The sequence below is a fragment of the Mirounga angustirostris genome, unplaced genomic scaffold (genome assembly GCF_029215605.1).
Source record: "Mirounga angustirostris isolate CCGP_5_RB_7025 unplaced genomic scaffold, mMirAng1.0.hap1 SCAF_5, whole genome shotgun sequence".
Taxonomy (NCBI): Eukaryota; Metazoa; Chordata; class Mammalia; order Carnivora; family Phocidae; genus Mirounga; species Mirounga angustirostris.
Window position 1 is genome coordinate 145715810 of NW_026991713.1, and position 19218 is coordinate 145735027.

General features: G+C 45.6%; 1 protein-coding gene across 8 annotated transcripts in view; it reads left to right on the top strand.

Moving 5' to 3' along the window:
- Positions 1-19218, top strand: part of RBFOX1 (RNA binding fox-1 homolog 1) — a 335670-nt gene that overhangs the window by 267574 nt on the left and 48878 nt on the right. For all 8 annotated transcript variants that reach the window (XM_045874916.3, XM_045874922.3, XM_045874920.3 and 5 more), the window contains one exon: positions 11664-11796. In XM_045874916.3, the coding sequence (XP_045730872.1) occupies positions 11664-11796 (133 nt within the window). The remainder of the gene's footprint in view (positions 1-11663; positions 11797-19218) is intronic.

Below are 19218 nucleotides of genomic sequence, written 5' to 3' on the forward strand. Positions count from 1 at the left end.
TGCAAAGAAGAAGCCACGTTTCAGGCGGCTGCTATCTAGCTTTCCTGGTGCTTTGGTTATTAATCTCAATGCAGAATGGTGGCTTTCGTCTTTTGCAGATGGGGGTCTCACTTCTGCAAAAGGCTGCCAATTGCAAGAACTACCATCCCGTGGTGTGCCCCCAAACATCTTATTTGTCTTGATATTTCTTTCACAGAAATACATATGACAGATAAGGAGTCACTGGAGGATGGTTTGCTTTGTGTCAGACAGATATTAAAACAATAAACTACATTGCCCTGGGATTCCAGCGCACACACAGCCAGAGAACAAGGCCGAGACGAGACGTTCCTGAAAGGCAGCGAGGCAGTTGTTCTGGGAGAATTCCCTGGAAACCCCAAGTCCTATGATAGCGTTGACAGAAAGTACTTTTTAATGCTCACGTTTTTGTAAGAAGACCAACAAACTCTCTGGTGCAGCTCCCACATTGAACCCTGGGCCATGCCTACCTTCCACTGGTCCTTGGCAGAGGTGAGAAAGAGATCCTCCAGTGGGTTGAGCAGCTTATTTTAGAGTTCATTTTTTTAAGCTCTCATGGGTACTTCATTTGCTTTCTCAAACTAATGTAGATTTAAAATGGGAGGAAAAAACCCCCAGCTATTCTGTGTTCAGACTGAATATGAAATTTTCAGGGGCCAATAATAAGATCTTATTTGATTCCTGGAATATAAAGGGGGCAGCTTGATGCATTGGGGCAGATGTGTGCTCCTGGGGGACCCAGCTTTGTAAATGGAGCCAAGTCCTCTCTCAAAGTCGGCACAGCTGGGAGTGAACAGCTTAGAAGGGGGAGTAAGAACAGCCAGCAACATGTAATTCAAGTGCTGGAGGCGGGGCCGGGGGGTGTGGTGCTTCTTGGTGCTCCTTGCGAAGAAATGTGTCCAACCACCGAAGTGGCCCCTCCTCCCCTTGCCTTCTTTATTTTCAAAAGCAAATCTCCCTGTGCAGTGCAAAGAATCACGGAAGGAAGCCGAGCTTGCCTCCCATGGAAGGGAAAAGAGCCTGGCATAGTTCATTTAAACATGATAATTTAAACACTTGCTTCACTCCAAAAACACCATTTTCTTAAATCATGTTTTCATTTCCGTGAAAGTACTTTCGTGCCAAAAGCTATTTTATTGCTTCTGGAGAATTTGGGGGGAGTGTTAACAAAATGCAGTTTTTAGGACCAAATAACACACCACATATTTTCAATCTGTCTCTTTGGGTTTTGTTTGCCTGCAGTGTAGACTTGATGCCTAATTGCTTTTTACGTAAAAACAAACATACCAGACCCAGTTCTGTAGGCACACCTGCGCAAGGATAGATATCATCCCCACCCTTGGTAATTGCTTCCAGGTTCCAAGCAGCATTTCCCAAAGGCTCATTTCTGCTGGCAAAACCTAGCCCCAGTATTGGTTTTACAAAATTCTCCCTGAGCAACAATCATTTCATGACAAGACCTGGATTCAAATAGAGGTGGGTCTACATCATCATAGTACACCTAGTGGTTTGACCTTGGCCAAGTCTGATTGCCATGAGCATACTCGTGAATACCTACCCACTTGTGAGCATCCTTGTGTGAAGAGTCGTTCAGATTGCTTGAGGCATTTTTATCTCCTCAAACGGATGGCTACACTTTCCCTTTCTTCCATAGAAGCCATCTTCTTTGGGACTTTTTAAAAGTTCACCGAAGAAGCTAGTCTGGAATGTTTGTTAGTCTAGTGACTGGACAACCTATTTCTGAATGGTTTTCCTTTAGTCTGTTAAAGATGGGAGTTTGGGGAGGGTTCCAGCTCAGGTATCAGGCAGGCAATCCATAGATCCAGATGACACCTGTCCTCAAGTTTTACATGGGGTGTGACTCAAAGGATTGGGATTCAGCCTCCCAAAGGTGGAAGCTGACTCTCAAAATCCGATGGCCCCAACACTGACCATCTATACCCACAGTGATGGCTGGAATTAAAGTGCATCGTGTAACCATCCTGTGAACCACCGCCAACCCCCTCTGAGGGCTTCACCTGCAGGAGCTGCAGCAGCCCCAGAGAACCATGGGAAATCCATCCCAACATATGAAGCTAATTTATCTCCCTTGCCTTGTTTCCTACGTGGAGAGGCAATTCACCAGGCTAGCTGTTTCAGCCACCTGTTAGCCAGATTGTGAACGATTTAACAAGTGAAACTTTGGTGTGTATATGCACTTGATAAAGTAATTATTTATATAAACTATTTGCCTTTTTTCCCATGGCTACCTGGTAAAAGCTAAACTGACACGGCTACAGGTTTTGTCAAATGAACAGAGTATGGCAAATCGCTTCATCCAAATTAAAATAGATCTCAGCATCTCACGGCTTTGTCTCCAGAGTTCCTTCAAATAACAGAAAGCACCTTTGCAAATGCCTTCCGTGGTCCCGCCAAGTCAAGCCCTCCAAGACTGAGATTCATTCTCGTTGTGCTGAATGAAATGTTACAGAAATCCTGCCCGGGTTGGGTATTGTCAATACCTCTGCATAGATAGATCACAAATATGTCTTCTGCAAAGGAAAATTGTATCTCTGCACATCCGGCAGCCATGGCACTCACCGCGCATGTCTGTTGGATTAATCAGACCATTTGTAGCCCAGGAGAGAAGAGACAACAGCTAACTTCGGGAGGTAAGCAGGAATAATGTGGCAATTATTTAAAAACCAAGGCTGCCGTCCTCATTCAAAGACGTAGCGATGAAAGAATATCCACGTAAGCATTGTGTGTGGGTTTTGTTGCCGCTTTTTGAATTCGTTTTTAAGTTGGGAAACATTTCTGCTTTGGGAACACCAGACTCACTGCTCAGAGTAAATCATCCCTGTGCGTTCATGGCGTTTAGGTTTCTTTATTTTTTAATCCCTGGATGACTCATCTTTTCCCTTCTAAGGAAGAGACTGTTTCTAACCAAGTTATGAGTGAAGTGATATTTGATAACAATATTAAATCAATTATATAGAGAAAAAAGTGCATTACCCCAAATATGAAAGTTTTTATGCAAGTCTCTCAAATCTTGGAGAATTTCTAGTTGAAGTTAGTTGTAAGGAGCTCATTATTTTGACAGTAACGAGGTTTGTGGACACAACACCACACTAGTGTACCCCAGGTCCCCATTGCTGGGAGAGTCCATTTCCCCAGTATTTTTGGATATGTGGAAATAAGCCCCAGTGGAGAAGGAAAACAGCTTGCTTTGGACTCTTACTGGGAACATAAATCGGTAGTGATCCCTGTGGCCTGTATCCAATTAGTAGAAAAGGAGCAAAGCCCTTCCAGGTGTCTTGAAATCTCAGCACATAAACGGAGAACAGGAGAAATGGCACCTGCCTTCCCCCTCCTCCTGCCTCCTGTCCCCAACCAGGAGCATATTGAGGTCTCAGGGAGGCTTGTCAAGAGTCTCCCCTGCAAATTCACTCAGTCCATGACAAACTGGGCTGGTTCTCTTGGTTGTGGTATGAATATGGGGAGAGGATGTAGCAGCTTGTATTGCTCTAAGAGGCCATAGGAGGGTAGTAAAAACTGAGAGGTCCTAAGGAGCAGGGAGAGAGTGGAAGTAGAAAGTTTTTGCCCAGAGCCAACACGGGTTGCCTTGGTCCAAGTTGCCTCGTTGCTTTGTTGTATAATAGATAAGATGATGGGCTCTAGTGTCAGGCTGTCTGAGAGCGTTGGGCGAGCTTCAGGGCTGTTGCACGTCTTCCTGTTCTCCCCAGGAGAGTGAAGGTAGCAGTAATGCCTGGCTCGTATGGTTCGTGAAGATTTACGGAGTTAACCTTGGGGTCTGGCGGTTAGCAAGTGTCAGTAAATAGTAGCTGATATACAGTTGAATCTCCTCTGTGTGATAATGGAGTACGAGAAGTTGGACTTCAGCCAACTATAATCACAGCTTTTCTTCGACTTTTCCAGTTACTGTTGTCTGGACTTTCCTCAAGTAAGGTTGAGTCCCTCATCACTCATGTCCTCACTAAACCTGACTTTGTCTTAGCATATGCACCTTTCATAAGCAGCGTGGTAGCAACTCACAGGTGCAAGGACTGTCCCCCCTTTTCCATCTGTAGCTGAACGACTGTGGCATTCTGAGTTCATCTGACAACATACTCAATAAACATTGCAGTAATTACCGGAGGCCAGGTAATCCTGTAGCTGCTAGAGACACAGTATTGACCAAAATAAAGTCCTTAGGACATCCCCACGGAGAGCTATGTAGTGAGGGTGCAATCCGATGAGGTGGTAAGGGCCAGATGAGTCAAGGGAAGGAAAAAGGCTATTGACAGGTATGGCTGGGACACGTCGAGGAGATGGGGAGAAGCCCTTGGGGGAAGAATGACAATGGAGCCAGCATTTGAGTGAGCCGATCAACTCAACATTTAGGGACAGGACAAAGGAATGAGAACATGCAGAAGCCACAGAGAAGCAGCAGCCAGAAGAGGCTGGAGGAAAAGGCAGCGTTGCGGCCTCATACAGTAAAGATTTACATCAACAAATTCGGCTCGGGCGGTGCGGCCACCATCTTTTTTTTTTTTTCCCCCTCCTTTCTGCTTTCAAATAATGTGTTTTTTCCCTCCAAGTTCAAGTTCTTGCCAATTCCTTCGACACACCCTAATCAGACCTAGAACAGCCAAGAAACTTCTGGCTAATTTGGATTTGACTAAAACTTTTGTACCACGATGCTATGTAGAGAGATTCAATTATGGTGAGCAATGTTTTGTGAGTAACTACCACCCATAAAAAGTTAATTAATCAGGGCTGTGTCAATTTCCTCGTGCCATGTCAATTTGCTGCCAGGTAATTAATCACTAATCACCCACCAAGCAGCAGGCTGGGGGGACAATCCACGAGCCATTTATTGTCTTTTCCCAAATAAATGGCACGCGCAGCCAGGAAGAAACACATCTTGCCTTTCATAATATTTTTATCGACACTTTTGCAAGTTGTAATAGACTGTAGCAACAAGCAGCTGCAGTTCAATGGGATATGAATATTAAGGAAACAAATGAGCAGAGATTTATAGGACATTGCGTTTCTGTTATGTCAGTTTTGAGATTAAACCCAGCAAATGAACAGTGAAAAATTACTCTTCCATGTGGGGAATGGTGATTAGACTTGTACATTAATTAGAAATTTTTGTTTTCCTATTCAATGCATCTCAAATGAGGATGTCCTATAAGGAACTGTTTGTCCAAAATGTAGATTTATTCACTTCTAAACAGCAGTATTTAATATCAACATGCATTTTGAAATGAAACAAGAGTCAGCCCCAAATGTGTGGTTCAGGGATAGATGTATGAGAACACGAGAATCAGAGATTCCAACAAATTAGGTGGCTATTTTGGTCTTTTTGTAAATGACTGAGTGGGTGGGACAACCCCTTTCTCTCCCAAAACCTTGAAATTGCTGAATTTTAACAAAATTGAAAGCCGTTCCATTTTTGTTTTGACCTAGAACTAAATGTGCTCCATCATATTAAATTTCCCATTTGATGCCATTCAAAGAGAGTGACCCAGTTGCGTATAAATTCTGTTATAAACCAATTTGATGTACTTTTGAGATTCATTTTGAAAAAATAAGCAAACATTTTTGTCATTTGGAAAAAATAATCCTCTTCATTGTGATGTTTATCACACAACACTCTGCCCCTGAAATTGAGCTAGAGCTGGTTGTTTATTTCACCTCGGCATGTTACCTATTATGCCACTTCTTAATTTACGGTCCGGCACGTGAAACGAGTTCCCCCAAGGGGAATCCTGCAGAACTGTGAACCTGCTGTTGAAAGCACGACTGCACCCCCAGAATTGTGTAAGTGCATATCTCCTACCATAAATTACCCGCAGAATGATTCAACCCCGAATTAGCATGGACAGCGCTCAATCTCAGACCACTCCAGGGGTGGGCAAAGGTGGCAAGGGAGAGAAGAGGGGGACAAAGAGAAGCGCTCTCCTGCATTCTGATGGAACACCTTTTCCAGGGCATCTGGCAACCTCATGCAAATTCAAACCAGCGCACAAATGCAAAGAATAATTGCCCACTACCGCGGCTGTATATTTTTATGGCTTTGATGCAGAATCTGCCCCCCTGTTGGCTTTTGCATCTGCTACTCTTCCATCTCTCCCAAGGCTCTAAAACTTTAATATGCACTTTATAACCCTCAAGTATTTTCCACTGGTTTTGTGTTTCTTCTTTTGGGATTTCCGGGCTAGTGAGATGATCTCATTTGTGTTTATTTCGAAGGTAAGCACCATATTCGTAAAAGAGATAGAGGGGGAGCGCGCATGTTTGTCACTGTAAATACACTCAGTGCAGAGCTCAGAGAAGGTGGGAGGTGGGGGCTTTCTCTTTGATGGGAGACAGGCGGTAAGCAGTTGACACTTTGGTAAATGGCCCATTTGGCTGGTTGATACACCCACACATCTTCCGTTTAAAAATGTTGATTCGCCTTGATACTTGAGCACATCACAGCATGCCTCTTGTTACATCCCTAAAGTTTCCATTTCATTGAGTTCCATGGTATACAACTCCTTGTGCCCAAGAACTGAGCGAGTTATTCCACTCACACTCCCCCAAAATATGCTGCGGGTATCAATCTAGCTGAAGGTTGGGAGTGGGTAGGCAGGGAATGTTGATGTGTCAACAAGATGCGCAGTTGGTATTTGCTCCAAAAGCTCTTGCCCTGTTTTCTTTGAGAGAAACTCATTTTTAGCTTATGAGCTAAATCCAATTTTCGTTGCAGTGATACCAGATTTTTCACTTTGATTCATGCTGGATAAGGTTTAAGAGGGAACCTTTCCAGTATAATGAACCTATGTTGTTTTTTTTTTTCCTTCTTCCCTTGTCTCCCTCCTGCCAACAACTAAGGATTTATACTGTGTCCACAAAGCAACCTGAATATTTTCCATTGTTCCCCAATGATTGTCTCTTTACATGTTTATTAACTGGATGTTCAACTAGAAAAAAAAAAAAAAATCCAGCTCCAGCACCAGGGCTTTAGAAATGCCTATAATTTGGTGTCTTTTCTTTCTAACACTGTTTTTTCATTAACAAAGAGGCTTTTACAAATATGGGACAGGGTGACAGGTTTATGACTTTTATTAACATTGATTTACTCCGTTCCAGAAATGGAGAGGACATTGTGAGTTTCCATTTGGCTTTTTTGCATTAGATTTATTAAACATTTATTGCCCACTTACTGGATCCAAACTCCTGAACTGGGGCACTGATAGTGTGATAACTTTGACTCAACAAAAGATAGGTGTCGTGTCCCAAAGTAAGCACATAATTGAGATGTCTTCTTTCTGTGTGGTTCAAGGATAAAGCCATTTTGGTTTTGTTTCATCTGTATCTGAATCATCTAAGTAATTGTTTCAAATATGCATTTAACCGTGTCCCAGAACCAACAAGCCAATGCACATGGTAGGCAAGTAAACAAATCCGTTCCTTCCATCCTAAGTTGAGTCTAAAGGAAGCTTAACAAACAGTTGTGGGGGGTTTTGTTTTGTTTTTGTTTTTACCTGTGCAATTGACCATTGGTCTTAGTGGCAAGAGAAGAGAGTCACTCAGAATCCTAAACCAGCTGCAGGGGAGACCTCCTCTAATGGAGATGACGAGAAACACAGAAGGCTCAGCCAAAAATCACAGAGGTTAGGGATTATAAACAGTGTTATATTCATTGTTCCTTGTGGCACACATTTACCGCACTCAGAGATTTGCTCGCTTGCCAGAGAGCACTGTCTGGGGCTCTATGAAGGAACCTGACCCCACAGGTCCTTTGATAGGTATCAGTGTCTGGGGGGGGGGGGGGGGGGGGAGACGTTTGAGTCCTGCTTTTCCCCAGAACAAGAATCTGATCTCCCAATCCCTACACAGCACAGCAATGAACGTGAATTTCAATGAATTAAGGTTTTGCAATAATTCCAAGTACAATGCTTTTATCCAAGTCCTCTCCCTTTTTATCAGAACCACACATATGCCCACTGTGGTTGCCATCCTGGGCCAGCGCAGCACTTGTGAGCTTGGCTGTAGAACGTACTTTTATAGGCATCATGACTGAGGGCCAGTTGGTGTCATTGGCCCCCTGTGTGTGTGCGAACCCCGGGCAGGACACTTCGTATAGAGGGCGGTGTTGTGGAAGGTGCAAGGTGAAGGGTCAGTGCCTCTGTGGTCCCAGAAGGAGGGAGACAAACACCGGTTCACCTCCAAAGGGTATCCAGGCACCTGCTCTGTGCCAGGCACTCTTCTGAATCAACAGGTAGAACAGATAGAGATCTCTGCCCTCGTGGAGTTTACATTCTAGCAACAGTGGGAGTCCTTCTCTTTCATTTCTGTCACCCAAGCTACTTGATTGCTAGTACACCCGGAGAGCTTTGTGGCCACTTCCTTCCAAAGAAGATTCAAACATAAATGAAAGTAGGAAGGAAGAGAGGAAGGGGAGAAAGGAGGATCAAATAAGAAGGAGGGAAAGAGGAAGGAAGTGTTCATTAATCATGATGACAAACTAGAGGCTTGCTAAGGAGACCCCTTGGCAGCCCGAGACTGGTAACAAAAAAGAGATAGCTGAGCAAACCATCCATCTAGGAGACACCCGTGCTTCCTTTATGAAGCCTCGGGTCCAAAGCATGATCTGCACGAACCTCCTTATTTTGCCTAAGGGCACTTGGCCCCTCCAGAAAAGCGTCTTTTTTTTTTAAACCAGGAGTTGATGTGTTGTCTTTCCTGTGTTCCTTTAACAAAATAAGAATCCCTCTAATGTGCCTAGCTTGGAGGAGCCCCCCAAAGCCTTGCATGAAGACCTGTCCTACCTCATCCTGCCTCGGGAGGGACATCTCCCCCCTGTAGCCAAGGGTGCAAATGGAGCCCCGGCTCCATGCTTTCCAGCAGCTTGTGCTGTCCCCGCTCCGCTGCCGAGCTTCTGTTTCACCTTGTATCTCAACATCTAAATCTTCCAAGAATTATTGTAAAACCTGCTTGTCGCTGAGAGGGATCTGGTCTCACTCAGTCTGCACGGGAGCTGGCGATAATGAATGGGTCAGCATAATTACCGTGTCTCCTCACCCAGGCAGCTCTGCCACATTGTGAATTTTTCATTTTCTTTATTTCAAAATCCAGGACGTTCTTATGAAAACTTAATATTTGAACTGTGGCAAGATGGACTTGGAGTCACAGCCACGCTCGCTCATTTTCTGGCCAGTCCTGAAGCAAACAGCTCCTATCTCATTACTTCTGGGCTTCTACGGTGTTAAGACTTACTGGCTTTCCCCGTTAGGAGTGACACCTCTCTACCATTTCAAGCACATTCGCACGAGCCACGGGGCGCGGGTGAGGAGGGGCCGGCCAGCTGAGAGTTAAGTACAGCTGCACGACATGACTTGAACAACAATAAGAAAAAAAAAAAAAAGTTAAAAATAACCTTTTAGGGTATGGTCTTTGCAGACACAAATAGAAAGATAAAATCACTCTGACTTCGTTGTACAGTTCCAGCATTTTACCCTCCATGGTGAGAGAAAGATCTGGTGGAATCCATGAGAACATGCCGAGAATTGCAGGTGATAGTCCGTCAGTCTTTACTTCAGGTTCAAGGGTTCTATTCCAGTCCGTGTGATTCTGTGAGGTGTAGGGGATTAGGGATGGCTGCTTCGTCTCCCCATTCCCTACCACCCCCCCACCCCCACGCAGCTAGGGTATAGCGTATCCAAGGACGGCGTGGCTAATGAACAGATGGGGTTCTGCGCCTGTATATGGTGGTAAGGGGAGAAGCCCCCCCACCCCCACCTTGGCAGTTTGGATATAAGCTAGAAGGAACTTCAACACAGCCTGAGACTCAACATCCTGTGAGCAGTTAGGTGTTCCCCCAAATGGAGCTCCCGGGGAGAGGTGTGCGTGTGCTGATTACCTATGTTTGAGAGCCTCCCTTGTGGTAGGATGCTCTGAGCATGGATGCTCCTGTCCCTCCCAGCCTTGTCTGTCCTTACATACGCTGTGTGAACTCCCAGGAGAAGGGGAGCAGGGGAGGAGGGGGGGCATGCAGGGGAGGAAAGCCTTGCCGCCCTGCTTCCTTCTACCTGTTTCTCCCTCCCTCTGGAAAGCTCCTGTGTGTCAGAGTAGAGAGTGGGGAAAAGAACCTGGGACAAGGAGGGGAGGTTGCAGAGAGAGTCTGTCCATCCTTTGGCCTGCCCACAACTTACAACTTAGTTCTCTTGTTTATGTACTTAAGCCACCCCTACATTCATTCAGGTGTCCAATATTTAGAACCTACTGTGGGTAAGATCAGGGGGCTTCTGCTGACTCGGGGAGGCACGGGCAGAAGTGAAGACAGATGGGCGGGGCGGGGGGAATCCTGGAGCAACTTGCCGGTTGATAGGGGAGAGAAAAGGTAACACATTGACTGAGCCCCCCTTTTTGAAACCAGTACCCATGAGAGGTTGGGTGTTTTGGGCCTTTAATACAGATCTCCTGCCACAGTGGATTCCCCAGTGGGATTTCCCAGAAAAGTGCTTCCTCCCTGGGATGTGGTTTGGGCGCCCTGCCTGCAGTTTAGTGGGGATGGCATGCTCGAGACTGGCACAGTGAGAGCACTGTGAGATTCAGACACGCAGAAGCAAGCAGAAGTGGTTTCCTGAAGGCTTCCTGGGCCCCAGTGCGTCCGGATTTGCAGATACCCTAGGAGGAAGGACATCCCAGGCAGAGGCAAGAGAATGAAATATCAGGGGTCTCTGGCATCAGGCTTAATTTCCCTCTTGACTCCTCAGCAAGCCATCCCACTCAGAATTTTCCTCTGAGGAGGGAAACTCAGCCCACACCCTCTTCTGAAGGGTTGCGTTCCCAGACTTCTCTGTAATTACGGTTGTTGTGTGTGCCTTAAAAGCTGTTAAATGGTTTGGAGGCTGATGGGACATCGGTAACCATTTGTTTCTTGGCACATAAGGGATTTGCACACTTGCGATGCATGCACGTGTCTGTAGGAACACTGTATTGCAATTAAAAAATTTTAACTAGCAATATATGTACATAAAAGAAAATGTGGGAAATAAATAACGGGATAGGGAAAGCAATCAGTAGATAACTAACACACACACAGTTCAGCCCCAGAGATAACTAGGAACACACTGAAATATGTATGCGTATATACGTGCACATATAAATATGCACATGTACACATTCACATACACATGTGCACACACAATATACATATTGACATGCATATTCACCTACACATGCACCTATGTGTGGATACATCATACATGTATATTGTGTGCCCAGACACACAAATCTATTACACACAATATACGTCTGTGTGTGTATAGATAGACGCAGAGGAGTTGGCAACACAAGGCACATACTTCCTGCAATCTACCTTTGTAGAATTTTAACTTTGTGCAGTGAGCTTGTCTCCCGTTACCACGAATTCTTTGTAAATGTTCGCCATTTACCATATTCACTTGGGCACAGGGACCATCGCCCTAACTAGCCCACCTTGTCTGGAATCGCGCCTTGACCTCCCCCTTGCTGCCGCCTTTGGAACCCCGCCTCCCGGTGTCCAGCCTCGGCCTGCAGAGCGAAGGGTCCTGGGTGGGCAGGTTGTCCTCCACGGCAGGTGTGCCTCTGAAAACCTTTGCTCTGCTCTCTCCTTTCCCGCCCTGCAGTGCCCGGCTTCCCGTATCCAGCCGCCACCGCCGCGGCCGCCTACCGAGGGGCGCACCTACGAGGCCGCGGCCGCACCGTGTACAACACCTTCCGGGCGGCGGCGCCCCCGCCCCCGATCCCGGCCTACGGCGGGTAAGTGGGGCGGCCTCCCCCGCCGCGACGGCCTCCCGCACCAGCCCCCTCCCGTTTTTGTGAGTGCATGCTGGTCTGGACTGCCCCACCAGAACCGCCCCAGCATGCAGCCCGGGGCGCGCCTGCCGTGGAGCACCTTGCAAAGAGTATTGAAAAATGAGTGTAATTTGTCCTGTCATGGTTGGTGCCTTTAAGCATTCTACATGTCACATGTTGTTATGTAAATTCTCTCTGAGACTGAATGCTGGAGAACAGAGAAATGGCTACAGCCAAAGATGTATTTCTGGTGATTGCAAACATCTGGCTATTAAGGAGGTTGGATCACATTTGCCCCTTGAATCTGTCCATGGAGGGACATGAAGTCCCCAGACATAAAAGTCACTGGGGTGGTCTTGCTCCCCTCCCCTAAGACACCTTGCTCATCAAGGTTTTATGAACCCTTGCCCGAGAAGAGAAAATTAGGTGTGGAGTCAAATGGAAACATTCGAAAGTTCAAAGAAATTGGAAATAAGACCCGTTTCGGTTGGATTTTCCAAAATGGGCATTTGGCTTCCTTTCCCCTCTGCAAGGAAATGTGGGGTAATGTGTTCCCCATTGGCGGTTTGGTATCTGTGTGCATGGACTCTGGTATCGCCAAGTGAAGATCAAGGAATGACAGGGAATGCGAAGAAACAGTGGTCTTGGTGTGGTGGGCTGCAACCCCACAATGCTACCCTTTCTTTCCTCCTGTTAAGGGATCCCCCTGGAACATTCTGGCACCCCTGGAGTCAGGGAGAAAGGGATGTCTCAGCCGGTCCTCAGGGGATGTTTGGACTGTCCGGGGACATTTTGAGTTGTCACAACAGGAGCAGGAAGGTGCGATGGCATCTAGGAGGGGGAGGCCAGGGATGTTGCTCGACATCCACAGTGCACAGGACGGCCCCCAACGCAGAGTTATCAGACCCCAAATGTCAGTAGCGCTACTCAGAACAACTCAGCCATGCCCAAGGCAGTACGGTCCAAGGCTTTACCAGCCAACGACTGGCTTTCTGGTCTGTAGAAAGAATATGGCTGTGTTCCAGGCTGTATGAAGAGGGTTAATGCATTTTTTATAGCTCTATTCCTTATAAATCTTTTAGAAAACCTGAATTAGCTTAGATCATCTCTCTATTATACTGATGACAAAGGGAACCACTTTTTTTTCATTATTTATTCATATCTCACCCATTGCAGAGGAGAGCACTTGAAGTGTTTCAAACACATGCAATGAGACAAAGTTAAGAATATAAATAATCTAGATTCAGTCTTCAGGAGGAGAAAACAAAGGCAGAGAGATCGGTCCGTGTTCGTAGTTTCTTGTGTTGTCATTAACCTTGGGTCACTTCTGAGTTTCTTAGTGGACAAAGCAACAGTGAAAATGTCTTTCTCATGGAAAGATGGTGGGTAATAATAAACCAAGGATGAATTTGCCCTAAATTCTCCCCACCCTCCAAAAACATCCATCTGCACCTCCGGAAGCCTTTATCTGACCATGTATTATATGGAAGCATCCACAGTGTTAATCATTATTTCCAGCCCCACAGTGTTGAGCCTGTTTTATAGACCCAGAAATGCAGAAATAAAGACGTGTTATTCCCAAGGTCACACAGTAAGTTGTTATGAAGGGAAAAAACCCCACCAAGTTACCCTGTAGGCTCATGTAATTACTAAAGCAAGATGCATAAGCCATAAATACAAAATTGCATGTTTATACCACATTAGTTTGTCTGAAAATTATTGTCTTATCTTAGTAGACGGTAATTGTAGCTTTTTGGTATATGTACCCTCCGTATCTCACTACTATACTGAACAGGAAAAACAAATAAAATTATATCTTATCCTCACATGAACAATTTATGAAAATCTCCCAAAATAACACACCTGCCGTAAAATTGAAATTCGCTAACTTACAATGAACTCGCTCTTTGCCAGGGAAGAACCACGCATAACTAATTAATGCCACGTTCACCAGGGAGAGACACAGGCATCTCCAAATGGTGAAGCAACGTGTTTGTGACTGCTTCAGACATTTAATTTAAATATTCCAGCAAGATTCCTAATCATTTTGGTTATAATGGTACACGGTGCCTCTTTGCTGGTAATATTCCAAGTGGAATCCTGAAACCACTGTCAGTAGGAAGATGAAATTCTCAACACAGGAGGAGGAGGGGCAGAAAGGCTAGGGGTGTGCGTGTCCATGTCTGCAAGTTCTATAAGAGCAAAGTGCTGGTTGAAGATAGGAAACTCAGCGAGGGTGTTTTGCTGTATTACAAACCACCTGGAGTGCACTGGCGCCTAATGAGAAAATGTAAACCCAGCATCTTAAATGAAGGTTTCCCTTTTCTTCTGCTTGTTGGCTGAGGCTGCAGGAGACTGCAGGGGGGCAGCTCATTTTGGAAAGAATAGCAGAGGACAACTCATGTCCCAGCAGATATGGGCTGGAGTGGTGAGAGCCCTGAGCTTGAGTGGAAGCAAACAGCAGAGAGATTGGAAACCTACTTCTGTTTCCAGAAAGTGACGTTATCAGGATTCAGGTGGTCCAGGTGATTGTGTGGGTTTCCTGTAGCCGTTTGTCTCCAAAGTCCTTTGAGGGGAGATTTGTAGAGTCGATTAATGTCTTTACTCCAGTGCAGTTCAGCCTAACATCCCTTTTCTCAGTTCCAATGCATTGTCTTGCACCTTTGAGGAGTTCCTTCTAGTTAGGGGCAGGGGGTACCATATAAATTAATAATTTCAATAAATGTGATAAGTGCTAAGGGTGTTCTGTGAGCACCAAGGAAGGCCCCTTAGCTCAGCTTGGGTTTTTAGAGGAGACTTCCAGCAAAAGAAGAAATGTAGGATGCACTGAAGTCCAACCACTTCCTAAATTGCCATGCTGAGATCCCATTCCGCCATTCTCCCTCACACCCAATGATCCCCATCTTTTCTAAGATGTCACCCAGCGAGCTGCGTTTATTATGATTTTCTGTTTGTCATCAGTTGAAGATAGAGCTAACTGCCAACCTAAACCTCTGCTCTTCATGAAGTATGTAATATATACTTTGTTACTGAAATTCCAACCAAAAACGTGTCATTTATCCTACGTCCATTTATGGCTTCCATATTGTTTTCCCAATATATTGAAAAACAAAATCTGGGCACCTGGGTGGCTCAGTCATTTAACCATCGCCTCTTGGTTTTGGCTCAGGTCATGATCTCACAGTTGGGGGTTCAAGCCCCATGTCAGGCTCTGTGCTCAGTGTGGAGTCTGTTTCAGATTCTCTCTCTCTCTCTCTCTCTCTCTCTCACACACACACACACACACACACACACACACACACATTCTCTCTCTCTCTCAAATAAATTTTAAAAAGAAATCCCACAGAACCTCCATGGCTACTTCTGTGGAGCTTTGGGTGACCCTCGGAGGTATCCAACATCGAGATAGTCCTACAGGCAGATTCACCAAGCATGCCTTCCCATTTATCCATTTCCTTTGATTGATATGGTTTTCTCCTCCACATCCTGGTATTCTCTGAAGTCCCTCCCAGCAAGTAAAGAGCACAGGTTCTGGGGAGGCCCTATTCTCTTCTTTCTCACATAGCTAAAAAGAAACTTCTTGGGACATTAATACCTGATCATTTGCTCTGGGGGGAGGGTGTTCTGCTTGGACCACGGAGGGACCACAGGAATGGGTGGAAAACCTAGATTGATCCAGCCAACTCACTGTTGATTGTCAACATTAACTGAATGAGGATGGGTGATGAGTTAGAAACCTAGTGTCCCACCCCTTTCCTGGGCGGCTCCTGCAGTTCATAGACACCCCATTCCCTGCAGACCACAGAGTTGGCTTTGGACGGAGGCACTTCAATAGTTTATGGAATATGTAGATCATAAATAAAATATTAACTAGTGAATGGTTTCCGAGAGAGCTGAATCACCTGGTCTGCCATATTTCTCCTTGCATTTAATCCTGGAGTCGGTTTTGATAGAGAAGCCTCCATGTCCGGTCTGTCTTCCTATGTCTCACATGTGGGAGAAATTACCCATTGGGCAATTGCCATCCAAAGGAGCTTGCAGATTGATGACCCATGGATGGAGATGGCAGGTAGATGCACTGGAGACACATCCCCCGGACTCAATACAACATCTGATACTAGAAGACAGTACCTGAACCCCAACACCCTCCCAAAGGAATGCTGTGAGACTGGCCTCACCAAATTCTTGTTCTTAATTAATTAGCTACTTAACTATTAAGCAGCTGCTTACCAGGGGCATGCTCTGTACCATGAATATCATCTGGGGACACAGTAGAGTGCTCTAATGGAGCATCAAAGAATATTTTAAAAAATTGTTGCTACTCTAAGCCTAAAGTCCAGCATCTGCTACAGGGGTTTGGTCTTGGTTCTCTGGGTATCTTTGAACAAGGTGTTCTATACTTTCTCAGGAAATTAGTTATGGCACATCTATGTACAGCTTCTCAGAGTTACCTTGAGAAGTGGTTTGAGGACACTGTGCTATTTTTGTGTGTTGGAGAGCTGTGGTAGTATCCCAGGAAAAAACTCTTACAGCTGGCCCATGCAAGAATGAACCCCACACATAGATCCTTGGGAACGCTTTCAGGGTATGTCCTAGGAAAGCATCTGACACCAGCCTCTGGAGCTATGTGTATGTGCCTCTCCGGCTATAAATGAACCCCACTTTCTGGCTTTAATTTCTAAATGTCTAATCCTCAGACTGTATTGTCTCTTGTTTAGGACCTTTCTCATTTAATATGAACACTAGGAACTAAAGTCATCATCCATTATCAGAATATTTTCCAGAATTCTCTCTAGCTTTTTGTTTGTATGTTCGGTTTTGGTGTGAATTCTTGTTCAAACTTCCAGCCAGTTTTAAAGTGTGACCTCTTTTACATTTTTTAAAAAGCTTCTGATTTGACTGCATCTATAGACAAACACCATAAATCAGTGGTTCTTAAATTTTGGGGTGGAGGGGAGCGTTATGTCACAGATGCCTTTAGTAATTTAATTAAAAATGTGTTTTCACTAGGAAAATGTTGGTGTACACATCTATCTGTACACAACATAATAATATACAAATGCCAGGGAGTTTATGGAACCATATCTATTCAAAAACAGCTAGATTTTAAACGCATTAAAATTTTAATTTATTTTCTACTTAGAAGGGGCAGCAAGGTAGAGCAGGTTTGAATAACCTCTCCTACAGGAATGCATTTATGGGGATATATTCTATTACACAAACAGAGTGTATAGTTTGGGCATCCTCTACTTTTTTTTTTTTTTTTAAGTAATTTGCTGTAGTGCAATCATTCCCTGCTTGCATTCAACCAAATATTTAACTATTCTTATTACCTTTCTAAGAAAATGAGTTGCGCATTTGCATTATGTTCTTGCAAAAGCATATTGCAGGCCCAAAGTGATTGGCAAGCAATGCAATTACTTTTGCGTGGCTAGACAGACCGTCTTTGCATTAAAATTGTACTGCACCTGTTCAATGCATGACGGCAACTCCCCTCTCTTGTACGGGGCCTCGGTTAATTTATCTCTAGATCCGTACTAGCCACCAACTCCTGCTCTCCTTTCCCTACACGTCTGATATTTTAAGTGCACCTGTTTCATGGGGCTTTAAAAAGTCTTTGGACGCATTACTGGAAACCAGCATTAGAGTCTGTAAGAGCTTTCTTATAACCAGCTCCTGTTTAGAATAGGGCCTAGGAGACTGGTCACTCTCCTAGGTCACTGCTGTCACAAATGTAAAGAAAAAGAACACGTGGAAGGTGGTGTCCCATAGAATGATGAGCTTATTCGTCCCCGGGCCAGCAGCATTAGCATCCCCTGACCCTTGTTAGGAATTGGAATTCTTAGATCCCCATCCAGATCTCTTGAGTCAGAAACTCTGGGCTGGGTGTGGGGCCCAGTCATCTGTGTTTTAACAAGCCCTCAGGTGACCTTGTGGGCATGCTGAAGTTTGACCATTGTCTGCCACAGCAGTTCAAAGAGGACTGAGAAGCCAAGACTCCCTGGACTAGAGTCGCAGCTCAGCCAACAGGTGGTTCACTCCAGTTTAGTTTCTTTATATCTGAAGGGCGATGCCAGTCTTCTCCAACTCATGGGGGTATAATGAGGGTGAAATGGGCTAATGAGCACACGATGCTTAGACCAGGGACTGACACAGAGTCATCATTCTAGAAATGTGAGGACCAGCAGTGTTTGGGCTTGGGCTATCGCCAACAGCTTAGGAGGAGAAACAGCATTTTGGTGAAAGTGGCAGCTCATCAGTTGGCTTTGTTTCAGACCACCAAAGAGGCAGCCATATCAGTTCCTTGTTTTTAGAGTTATCCTGAGAATAGATCACTCACCCTCTCCATCATCCCCTCCTCCCCCACCCCCAACAACGTGCAGGTGCAGCACTCGGTGAAAACGGGCACTCCCTGCGGGGTGCGGTTTATAATCGCAGTGGGAATTCTTAGTTTCCTTTCTCAGCAAAGTCCCGCAGTCTGCTGGGCCTCTGAACCCTGCAGGCCCCTTAAGGAGGAGCCCGGGACCCTCTGGACACTAGGGCTTGCATGGTCTGTTCCCTTTGCCTGGACTGCTCTTCTTCCCCCTCGACCAGGCTGAGGCTTTGAGATCTCCGAGGCGCTTGCTCAGCCACCCTCACCTCTGCTGCCAGCCCTCCTCCTTCCACTACCCTTTCCGAGCACCTGTTCCTCCTCAACCCCCCATCCAAGCTGCAATTTTATATTTATGTACATGCATGCACATGACTTTGTGACAATGTGGCCCCTCCCTGTGAAGCTCCCCAAGGGCCGGTTTAGTGATGGACACACTCTGGCTTGTCTGTGCCTTTAGTATAGTTGTTGGAGGACAGTAAGCATCTCGGGAGCAGAGAGAAAGTACTCATCATTCGGTGTGTGGGGGTTTGTCAAAATGAGGATGCTGGATCACCTTTCTTTTTGGTTCTCCATCTCATAAATGTGGGATGTCAGAGGCCCAGAGGAATTTTCCATGGCCCACAGTGGAGGGCCAAGCCGGGCACAGTTTCCCCTGCTGAACGAGGGCCAGTGTCGGGGCCTGTTCTTGCCTCCCTTCTGAGAGTTTTTGGTGCCAAAAGACTAGACACAGAGGCTTGTAGCCGGCCACCACACACAGGAACCTGAGCTGGCGAAAGAGGCCGCTCTTCCAGCCGGACCCAAGCTCAGACGCTCCCGGTCCCCGTGGGTGTGCGTGGGAACAGCCCCATGTCTAGGCTGGGCTCGCCTCTTCATGATTCCCAGAAGTGCAGTCACAGACTGGGTCCCCGTCTACATATATGTAGACAGAGGCATTATTTCCCATGTTTATATTAATATGTAGTTAAAATATGAATATTTTGTTCACCCCCGGATCTCTTTCTGTACTCCGATGT